Here is a 12,173-nt window from a genome sequence, read left to right on the forward strand (position 1 = left end):
TAAGGGATGGGTTATGGGAAAAAGAAATATTTGTTTATAACATTATAAGGGGCAAAGAGTTATTAAGTTTCTTTATACTTATTCTGATGAAGATCAGAAATAATTTATATACTATATACCCATGATGGCATGTGAGTGTCAGCCCAGTTCAGCTCCGCTGCACATGCACATGCCTCCTGCCGCCCAGCTGGTTTTCGGGGCTCTGCCGTGCATGTGCGGGGAGTGGGACGCATGCAGGGTGTGTGTGCGCATACATGGGGACACATGTGCAGGGGCTGCACGCGCATCAGATTTTGGGGATTCCGGGACACGTACGTGCGTTCACACATGCACATGTGCGCGCTTTGGGCACTCGGTCCAGAAAAGGTTAGCCATCACTGCTATATACTATACTATGTACTATAGTGGGGTGAGGTTCCATCATCAGATGTACGCTGATGACACTCAGCTGTACATCTCCACCCTGGACCACCCTAATGATGCCCTTGATGTGATGTCCCGGTGCCTGGAGGCCGTGCGGATCTGGTTGGAGAGGAACAGGCTCAGACTCAACCCCTCCAAGACCGAGTGGCTGTGGCTTCCGGCATCCCGATATGGCCAGCTGACGCCATTGCTGACTATTGGGGATGAGTCTTTGGCCCCCACGGAGAGGGTCTGCAACTTGGGTGTCCTCCTGGATGCTGTCCTTGGATGAACATCTGACGGCTGTGGCCAGAGGGGCCTTTTATCAGGTTCGCCTGATTCGCCAGTTGCGCCCCTTTCTGGATCTGGACTCCTTGCGCACAGTCACTCATGCCCTCATCACTTCCCGCCTGGACTACTGTAATGCTCTCTACATGGGGCTCCCCTTGAAGAGCACCCAGAGGCTCCAACTGGTCCAGAATGCAGCTGCGCGGGTGATTGTGGGCGCAACGTGGCGCTCCCATGTAACACCTATCCTGCGTGAGCTGCACTGGCTTCCGGTGGTCTTCCGGATGCGATTCAAGGTGTTGGTTAACATCTTTAGAGTGCTCCATGGCTTAGGACCTGGATACCTACGAGACCGCCTTCTGCTACCAATAACCTCCCATCGGCCAGTACGCTCCCATTGAGAGGGTCTCCTCTGGGTGCGGTCGGTCAGGCAGTGTCGACTGGCGACCCCCGGGGGAGAGCCTTCTCTGTGGGGGTACCTGCCCTCTGGAACGAATTGCCCCCGGAGATCCGGAGGACCTTCCGCCGTGCCCTCAAGACTCTGCTGTTCCAACAAGCCGGGCTGGCCTAATTCCAATTCTTTTCAACCTTTAATCTTTAATTTTAATTTTTAACTCTTGAGGTTTAAAAATGGGTTTTTAATTAGTTACGGGCCATATTCTTTAATATAGATTTTAAATTGTTATTAATTTTTCTATTTGTGTGTTCTTATTCTGGCTGTACACTGCCCTGAGTCCTTCGGGAGAAGGGCGGTATATAAATTCAAATAAATAAATTCAAATAAATAAATAAATAAATTCAAATAAATAAATATACTATGTACTATATAGTACATAGTACTATACAACAAATAAAACTATATATTTAGTTTGCATTTGCTTTTAATACTGTAATTAAAATGTTCAATAAAAATTATATTTTAAAAAGAAAAGACTGGTAAGAGGGGAAAGGTAGAATTGACTTAGATCATAAATATAATGTCAATAATAACATGGGTTCTTTTGTTCCTAGAAGGATTTGGGGGGGGGCGGTTTGCAGTTGCAACAATGAAGAGGCTTGTGACCCTTGAAAACACAGTTCATCTGTTCTCATACAGGTAACCATTATTTGGAGAGAGAATAGAGAGAAGAATGGTGAAAGGAAAAATGAGAGATGGGAATGTTCTTCTCTTAATACTCATCTTTATCATTTTCATTCCCTCTTCTACGCCCAACTATTGATTTATTGATTATATGCCAGCAAGTGGGTGTCAACTCTTAGCAACCAAATAGATTTTCTCTGTTACAATCTATCCCCAACCTGATCTTTCAGGACTTCCAATCATGCATCCAAACCGTAATTTAGTCCATCCACTTGCCACCCCAAGTAGCTCTGTGCCTAAGTGTCATATCTGCCCTCACACTGCTTCAGGTTCGCTTCACATTAATGGGATCCTGACATAAAAGGGGGGAGGGGGGAGCAAGGCAAGAGAACACAGGGAGAGGTAATGACAGGAAACAGAGGTGCCAATCGGACACAATGGTTGAGAGATCCAAGGACACAACCGTGAAAACGGAATGCAAACATCCATGAAAGAGGTGCCAAATCCAGAACTGTTACCAAAATGATGTATTTGAATACTATTGGACACTGACCAGATGGCCAAGGGGAGGAGGACCTGGGAGGACCTGGGGAGAAGGAAAATGTACCATATTTACATGGGAATATTCAGATCTGTCTTCGCTTAAACTATAACTACTTAACCTTAGTAAAAGCATACGTTTTCTCAAAAACAGACACTTCTTTTCTAAGTGTCCAAGTTGGGACAGGAATGACACTAAGATTACTTGTCCAAGGCTGCAAACCACTGACCAAAAAATATCTTTGAACTGTTGTTTTTTTTAAAGGACATGTGGGAGTCTGTTGGAAGGGGGCACTTGCCCATGGAGATATTAAGAGAGAAAAAGACACATCTGTTCTTTTTGATCCATGGTGTGTTGTTGTCTTACATAATGAACTGGTTTAGTAATCCATTTTATTCAGTCTTCAACTAAATGAAACAATAACGAGGCTTTCTAAAGGACCACTTGCTGTAGACCTCTACAATATCCAAGTAGAAGACTTTTCTTTACACAAAAAAGGTAATAGTCTTTAGCATTTGTGAAGTTCAGAAAAATAAGTGAAGTAGAAATTATCTGGGACACCATCCATTTCCCTGAGATATACCAGTTTAATTTATTTTCCTGTCTAATCTGGAAGATTTGCCTTTCAATATCTTTTTTATTATTGTTAGCAACTTGCCTACAAGCTTATGCCTGAGACACAGTTCACCTTAAAGTGAATTTCAGAAACTACTGCTAGAAGCCATAGAAAAAAATAGTTATCATGGGGGGCAAGCATCTGGTACTCAGCGCAATAACACAAAGAAGCAATGCTTTTACTCTGTAGGTTACTTTTGCATGGTAACTAAATGGGAAATACAACTGCAGGATTCCAAGATTGTGTAAGTTCTGGAGTGCCTTCCCATAAATCCATGCGCATCCTAAAAAAGAGGAAGTTAATAGGTTTAAAGGGGGGAAAAAACACCTCTCAAAGCGTAGTAAAATTCCCAAGCAGTTTTAAAATGCATTGGAACAAAACTGCTGAAATAATATCCTAAATATTTAAAGAATAAATTTAAAAGTTAATAGTTTCCTGACAGAAATATTGTACCTGGGCCCTGGTGTGAACTTCCCCAAGGAGTCCAGAATATTGCTGTTCCAAGTCTTTTTTCTGCTTTAACCAACAGCTTTCTTGAGCTTTCATCTGTTCTGCAAATTTCTTCAAAGTCTCTTCTTGGGTCTGTTGAATCTCCTTCATTGTATCTGACTTATTTTTACAAACATATTCAAGGTGTGATACCTGCGTGATTGGCATTAAAAAAAAATCCTTCAATCTTCTCAAACACAATTCTATTTTAAAATAGACGTTAATAATACATTCAGGGTGCTATAACTAATCCCATAACTCACAAGGAATTCTCAGCAATGGAAACCTACCAGTCAAATTTCCTCAGCCTGTGACCTGTGACCTGGATCTTTTACTATCTATACTTGACTACCCTTTCTAACACTGAAAGTTTTAGGATCAGGTTTCTGTACCAGCCCACCAATTTTTAATGCAAGGTGAATCTGAAAGTGAGCACGGTGATTGGATTTTCTCAATACAGAATGCAATTCTTGACCTATTTCTGGGTGAGTTGTTGGTTTTGTTGTTGGTAGCTGCTGCTGAAGTTTTAAAAGAGTTGTGCCTCATGCTGAAAAAAAAAAACCCAATTAATAATATGTAAGTCTTTTACAACAGAAATTAGACGAAGGATATAATGTTACCCCATTAGTAATACATTTATACAGGAAAGCAGCCCAGTTGATGAAGAGTTGTGGCTAGGTTGTTGTTTATCTTAAATATCACATTTTTAATAGATAATAACATTAAATGCTGTAGCTGCAGCAACCACAAAGAGTTTTCACGGAAAAAGGACTGGCGGTCAGCTAAACCATACAAATAGTTAGTACTGGGAACAGAAGAAACTTTTCATACAAAACGGTGCTAATGATTTTTAAAGGGTATCAAAAATAATTTTCATATTGGATAATTCAGAGGCCTTTAAAACAAAGGCCTAGACCTTTTAAGCAAGCAGCCAATAGCATATTATTTTGCCATCCTTTTTTTTTTTTTAAATTAGATTTATATGCCGCCCTTCTCCGGAGACTCAGGGCGGCTTACAATGCGTTAAGCAATAGCCTTCATACTTTTGTATATTTTATACAAAGTCAGCTTATTGCCCCCACAAACTGGGTCCTCAATTTACCTACCTTAGAAAGGATGGAAGGCTGAGTCAACCTTGAGCCTGGGGAGATTCGAACTTGCAATAAAGGTTTGTTGGTTTATTATAAACCCTTGATTTCATTTTGCCTTTGTGCCTATTTTATTTCTTCCATTGTTCAAAACTGAATTGAATTTTATTCATCTAACAAGACTAAAAAGCGGACTTAAAACTATACTTGCTCAGTTAGCCAATAATACAAATCTAGTTAAGCCCTCCTGTCAACTCCTAGAAGCACGTTCTACCCCATTGGGACATTTGCCCAGAAGCTTATGTCAGCAGGTTTCTTCTAGGTTAAGGCATTGGTTGAATTTCTGATTGCACTCTCTGTTATCATTTTGCATCAACTGGTTCTTAAACTTTAAAAATAAAGTTCCTTAGAGTTATACTTTATTTCCTATGGCTTGCCTTAAACCTGAATGTGAGATGAATAGCTCAGCTCATATGAAATGCTTTTCTTCCTACCCTTGGGGAGCCTAATCTAAGTGATGACCAAACTCTGGAATTCTTCTCCTAGATCACAGAAAACTATGGTAATAGTGAACAAGTCAGGAATGCAGATGGATGGAAGTGTTAAAAGATAGATGGTACAGATAACATAACAAAATGTTTCTTTTTTAAAAAAAAAAATCTGACCTTATTTTACTAATCTTATCTTCAGCTAACAAGTCAACTCATGTCAACATATGCATGAACTTCATTGTTAAGCTTTCTTAAACATTATGTTCTTTAAACTTATGATGTATAGATTTGCAATTTCTATATATGTTTACAAATCCAAAAGGATCAAAGAGCATCTGGCATTTCATGGAAACATTTTTTTTCCCTTCCTCAAATAATTCCTCCAACCCAACAGCAAATATTTTAAAGAGGATGTTCCTCAAACAAGTGCGTTTTGTTTCTGTTTTATGCTGAGATAAAGAGTTGGTTTATTAGTGTAAATGACTCGGTCCTTTGAATAGCTTCATCAGTAAGATTAATTTATTTTCTTTTAATTAGGTCCCTGTGGCTAACACTGGCTAATAGTATTAGCAAGTCCTGAACAGAAGCTGGAGCTTAGAGATTTCATACAGACTTCAGTCACATTTACATGCCCACAGCAATGGCATCAAACCGAGCTGTAGACAAGCCATAATTAACGGTACTGAATTATTAACACCCAAATTCTTTTTGAAATAAGATGAATGTCAGTCCTTTTTAACGATATTGTGATGTGGACAAATGTCACTGAATTTAATAGAGGTGTCTGGTGCCTGAGGACAGTACCTTCTCATTAGCCTTGTTGAGGTCTAAGATCAGCGTATCAACATTTTCTTGCAAGACTGTGCAAAGCTCCGACCAAGAGAATTTATCCAGGATGCCTTCTGATTTCTTTATAAGAACGCAGCCTGCTACTAAGTGCTGGTACAAAGTATGGAGGAAAGTTAGCTTCTCCTGCAAAATGCAATTCAATTTTTGGAAGAAAAAAAGGAAAAGGAAAAGGAAAAGAAGTGGAGAGGAAGAAAGAGTTAATGGCAAATATTTCTACATCAAAATGTTAACATAAATAAAAATAAATGAGTGTTCCAAAGTGATGATCTATGCTCAAGAAATTAATCGAAATCACAAAATAAATAATTGCCTATTATATTTACACTAGGGCTGAACCTGCAGACCTTTTATTTAAGCAGGGAGGGGTTTCCCCTTGTTTAGTAAAGTTTAAAATGTATAGCCTACTAAAGATTACAGAGAATCAGACCTTGTAGTACTTTTATTATTGTATCTATTAATAAAATGCTGGTGGCAATTTTTTAATGAATAAAAAAGATCATACTAACAGCTTACACAGGGAGTAAACTAAGTGTTAAACACAGAGCAGCTCTTGAAAAAACAACTGCTTGTTCAGCTCTACTTCTCTCGTTTCACACCCAGGGTTTTTCTGCTACACACACACACACACACATACACAAAATAATTTGGAATATAAACAGGACTATGTAAAATACTATGTAAAATACTTTGACTTCATGACACAAAATAGATTGCTAGTTTCATGTTTACTGCAGTATTTAATTTATTCTTATTGATAACTTTATTAAATACTTTGAGCCAGGGATAATTTATGTAATTATGCAGCAAAATTATAGTATATTGTTGCATCTTTTTAAAAACTGCATGCATCCAACTCTTTAAATAAAGTACAAATCTGCAGACTAAAATAGTTCTTTTAATATCTATACTGCTGACTTTGGACACTGAAACATTTTTTTCATTAATGTAAATGGGAAAAGGCTCCCATTGTGCATCGTTTTGCTCAACGCAAAGGGCTTTGAAACTTTTCTGCGAATCCCCAACCAAAACTTGAGCCTGTGATCCAAACCCCACTATCTTCAATGAAAAGACTTCCACTGCTTTTAGTGTGCTTTAGACGTAGTCCAACCCAAGCTATTTCCAAACAAACTTTACGAAAGCATTAAAAGCAGAATTACAGTTGTGATTCTTCCAACCCTAGTTCGGTGTTTAAATCGCTCAGAAGAAAACACCAACAACACATGGCGAAAATAGCAACAAAAGCATTTCCATGCAGTCTTTCACTTCTCCTTGTTAATTTAATCTGTCGCCATTCTGTCCTTTTTGCTTGGGCTGTGATAAACCAAGCATAGTAATCATCCATTTGGCCTGGAAAAGGAATCCAAAGGCCTAGAATCAATTCACACATGTTGAACCCAACCACAATACTGTAGACATGCTGACTTTACAATATTGTCAGGCTTCTAGTTTCCTCTACTTTAATCACTATCTGATGAGCAGAACAATTCCAGTTGATTCATATGGACACAATTTAAATCCCAGACTGGAAGAAGGGTGGAAATAATGTTTCCTTTTAGTCGCTTGGCATTCATTCTCAGATTCGTTAGAATAATGAGCTCAATATGCAGCACAATCGAAATTTTTAAAAAAGAGAAAGAATACATTTAATATACCTAGCGCAGAAAAGCTGTGAGCGTAAAAGAAAATGAAACTCTAAACACAAGCAAACGATGTATTTTTAAAATAGGATAAACATCAGGGTGGAAAGCATGTTTCAAAATAACACTTCATGAAACAATTACTGTACACAATACTACAATCAGTTGCTATCCCAAGAATAGGCAAGCTAAGTTGACTTTGTTGATGGGTGAGTAAAATGATATAGGTCCTTCTCATCTCTTGGACCTGCCATTTGAAACAGTTAATAGGGATTGGTGCCAAGGGATTAAACAGCTAATCTATTCCAAATGCAGACATATTTCAAATGTATGTATTTTCATTCAGCTAAACATTAACTTTCAAAAATTCCTTAGGCATATATTTACATTTCTCATCTCAAGAGAACAGCAATATTCTTTAAATGTAAAGAATCAGATAAGTTGAGCAGTTATTATTTTTAAATCCTAGTAACAATAACAATTGATTACATTTATATGCCACCCGATTCCCAGCAACTTTGGGTAGTTTGGACATTGATTAAAACATTAAAAGCAATAATGAGAAGAAATAAGAAACAAAAGGCTAAAAATGGCGGGAAAACAGAAAAACAAGCCAGGTTAATCTTAAGTGGAAAAATAAAATAAAAACATAATGCCAGAATTAAAAGTTCACGAAAACATTGGAAAGCAATCATTTAGCTTTCTTATTGAAGTGGCATAAATATGTATCTACAAAACAAATGATCTGATACATAGAAATATGAAAGGTAAGGTTTAAATAATTTTTCTCACAGAAATCTTGTTTCTGGTAATACCTCTGTATCCTTCTCATAAGCCTGTGTGAGATTCTGAATTTCATTTTTATATTCTGTACAACACGCTTTCTCTTTCTCCAAGCAATGCAATACGTTTTGTAGTTCCATTTTTAATGTAGCTATTAAGGATTCTCTGTCTGCACACTTAGTTTGCAGATTATTTAACTCCTTCTTGGTATCAGTGAGACTGTCATGTTTTACCTAAAAATAGTATATAAAAAAGGAAAGATAAAGGCTTCATGCAATAAAGCACAACCTTCTTTATCTGATAACTCTTTTCGGATATACATGTCTAAATGTCCCACAAACAAGACAGTTTTAGTCCAATGGTTAACTACAATAAGCAAACCACGGAATTTAAATTTAAATTAAACAAAGCCACTAGTGGGACTCCAGTGGAACTGTTATTTTACTTTTAGGCTTGTTGCACTGGCATTTTTCAAAACCATCATCACACATTAATAGTCTTAAACCATTTATGCTGAAGGTGTCCTGCTGCACCAACAAAATCCCTTTGATTAGAATTTTTCAAGGTTATAACTACAATCGTTATAACAGACAAAACTTATTAGAAGAATATACCATTTACTTAGCTTTAAATTAACAGATATGTTAAAGACACAAATACCTGAAGTTCTTGAGTTTGAGATCTTAGCTGGTGTTGGGTAGCCTCAAGTTCTTTTGCCATCTTCTCAGAAAGAACTGTCAGTTTCTCTAGCTAGCAAAAAAAAAAATGTAGCCAACAATTCATTAGATTCAAGAGAAATGAAATTTCAGCTTAATTGCCTACAGACTAAAGCTGAAATTTCATGCCGACTGATTTTTCTGGGAGTAAAATGGCCGATATCACAGCAACAGGCAGCTTGACACTAAATTAAAGATGTTGTTGCTTTTCTGTTGTATATTAGTAGCTCTGTCTGCTGTATATTAGTATCTATAGCTGCTTTAGATATATTTTCCAATCTGCACGGATTGGATTCTCCCAAATAATTTATTAATTTAATGTAGCAGTTGCACACACATTTACTTGCAAGTCATTAAGTTCAATAGGAGCCTATAGATCCGTGATGACGAACCTATGGCATGCGTGCTCAAAGTGGCATGCAAAGCCATGTCGCCTGGCACGTGTGGCTTTGCCTGTTTGTCTTCCGGGTTTCTGTGCGCATGCGTACATGACGATCATCTGTCCTTCATGCACGTGGCAGTGCCGAAAACCAGCGAGCGCATGCATGCCGGCCAGCTGATTGTTGGGTGCGCATGCACGCCAGAACCCGGAAGTTTGGCTTTTCTGGAGCGTGATCCCTTTACATGCACGACAGTGCTGAAAACCCACATGCGCACCAGCCAGCTGACTGTCAGGCACGCATGTGCGCTAGAACCCGGAAGTTTTCCGGAGTGCAACCCTGATGAGCGCGCACACGCGGCATTTCCGTGCAACCTTTTCAGCACTCGGTGCCGAAAAGGTTCGCCATCACTGCTATAGATAAATGCATTTAGCCTCATAGTCTCAGCCTGACTTGGCTTGTAAAACTGCTAAATTGCTCTGACTGAACAAATTAGTAGAAAAAGGTTATCATGATAAGTGTTTTTAAAATGGCTGTGGAAACGTACAAGCACAATAAAAGTAGACTTTTTCCCCCCCTGAATATGGCTCTGGTTATCTCATTGCTTAATTGCTCAAAAAAAAGTTTAGCTATTAATTACAGTGCAAAGAAAACAGAACACCAGAAGACAGGACTGCTACCAAGAAGGCAGAGAAAGGGCACAGAGCTACCCCATCTGCCTATCAGGAGGGTATGCTGTGGTCTCTGGCTCCATATGACAACTTCAGGGTCAGGCCCATTGAGTCCTACTGGGAAGTCTTGTGGCAGGTCATCTGTTGGTCCTGGGCTGCTTGCAATTTATTTTCCTGACAGTTCATTCTTCTTGCTGACAGAATTGTCTTTCTGCTTTTTTTTTTTTATCAGTCACCCCTTTGGTCTCTTCCCACTGCTGTCTCTGGCATCAATTCACAACAAAACATGTTCCTCAGCCAAAGCCTGCTGAGTTGGCTTTTCAGTTGTGTTGAAGATCAGGTGATGTTCATCCTCCCAAATAACAATTCACAGCTGATATTAAGGGCCTCTTGCCTCCAAAGGCCACTAAGCATGTGGGTTGTTAACAAAAGAAACAAAGTAAGGGTGGTAGTATACCAAGACATGTAACTAATTCCCTTGGGACTCATTTGGTGGCTCTCAGATAGCAGGAAAGATTTGACTGCAAAAAATTTAAAACTTAGCTCTTTTTTTCAATGTTGTAGTGCATTAAACACACTCTAAAGTAAGAATTTTGTATTTTTGTATATTTAAGTCAAAATTGTAACAGTTCGCTAAAAATCTAACCTTTTTCATGTACTTAAGTGGCATAAAACTGGTATGTTTTATAGCTCTATCAATAACCTCATTAAAGTGAACTGAACACTCTGAGAGATATGGTGCTATAGGTAGTCTTATAAAGTTCAGTTAGGTTTACTCTGGAGTAGTGAATACAACATTACAATCCAAACTGAAATAATTCAAAAATACCTGCTTATGTACACTGTGGGAGCACAAGGATCTATTTTATTAATTTTAAACATTAAAAACAAAGCTAAAACCAGGTTTAACTATTTCTCCTTTGAGGATGTTAACAAAAAATGCTTCAGAAACATCTTTCTTAAAATGCATACATTTTACATTAAGACAGCAAGAAATCAAATTCTAACACTTACCCCTCCAATGCTAAAGTCTCTACATTTATTTCCACCTGCTATCAATTTGTACTGGATGTAAACACTTTTAGTAAACTATGTGAACATAGTTTTATATATTGCACTGTATGTGAAATCTTAAATGGGTAATAAAAATCAGTCACGCACAGAGCTTAACTTAAAATAATTGGACATTACAACATTTCAACGCAAAAAAAAAATTAATCACATAAATACATACACAGAGCTAAACACGTTCTTAAGTTAAAGTGAATCATGACCACGGGGCAAGCTTAAAGGAAGAGCTGTGACAAAAAAAAATATTTCTTCTTCTCTGCAAAGCTGTCAATTCAACATTCCCAGTGTTTTGACCTCTGTAACAAGCAAGGAATCGCTAGCATTGTGGGCTGAAGGCTATATACGTGGAGCTGAGCAGTGCAACTGTTACCTCATTAGATGCCTCTTCCTGCTTGTTCTGGTAATCTGTCAAGGTACACCTCAAAGTCTCAAGGACAAGAGTGAAGCTCGGAGGTTTATCTTTGTCCTTGTGAATGCCTGAAGAAAAATACAGAATCAAAACGAAGCCCTTAGAGCTGAACAGTGAAAACTTCTCCAAGAGCAACAGAGATATTTAAATCAGTTGGGCTCCAGTGACAATACAGAATGTTGAACAACCCCTGTGTTTTCTCCAAGGCACACTGGTGGATCTGTTCTTTAATATCAAATAAAGCTGAAGAAGAATTTTTGCGTTATGGTTACAGTTCACCACATGAAAAAATATGAACTCTGGCTTGTTTTCCTACACATCTTCAGGCCTACCTCCAATCTTATTTAAAGGTATCTAATGATTGCAAGTCTGCGTGTCGTTCAAAAAAGATCATCCTCCAAACGAAACAAACATTTGCTTTCAAGCACAGAGCATTCATGCCTTCAATGATTCATGTTCTGCCATGCATTTTGGAAAGAAACTTTCTTTCTATGCCAAAGGACCGCAGGCTTCCTATTTTGCCTGGGTGCAAGTTAAAGCATTTGAAACCTCAAAATATTATTTCTTCTCATACCCTGCACAGGAAAAAAAAAATGAAAAATAAAACCCAAATGATTATCTAACCTAATTTAGCTGATGGCCACATTTGTCAATAGTGACA

General features: G+C 38.2%; 1 protein-coding gene across 1 annotated transcript in view; it reads right to left on the reverse strand.

The window, feature by feature from the left end:
• Nucleotides 1–12,173, reverse strand: part of CCDC171 (coiled-coil domain containing 171) — a 186,868-nt gene that overhangs the window by 104,707 nt on the left and 69,988 nt on the right. The window contains exons 11-15 of the mRNA XM_070935543.1: nucleotides 11,474–11,580; nucleotides 8,926–9,015; nucleotides 8,298–8,498; nucleotides 5,801–5,968; nucleotides 3,382–3,570 (exon numbers count right to left, since the gene is read on the reverse strand). Of these exons, the coding sequence (XP_070791644.1) occupies nucleotides 3,382–3,570; nucleotides 5,801–5,968; nucleotides 8,298–8,498; nucleotides 8,926–9,015; nucleotides 11,474–11,580 (755 nt within the window). The remainder of the gene's footprint in view (nucleotides 1–3,381; nucleotides 3,571–5,800; nucleotides 5,969–8,297; nucleotides 8,499–8,925; nucleotides 9,016–11,473; nucleotides 11,581–12,173) is intronic.

Source organism: Pituophis catenifer, unplaced genomic scaffold, assembly GCF_029215685.1.
Source record: "Pituophis catenifer annectens isolate HBS135680 unplaced genomic scaffold, rPitCat1.0.hap2 SCAF_2, whole genome shotgun sequence".
NCBI classification, from domain to species: domain Eukaryota; kingdom Metazoa; phylum Chordata; class Lepidosauria; order Squamata; family Colubridae; genus Pituophis; species Pituophis catenifer.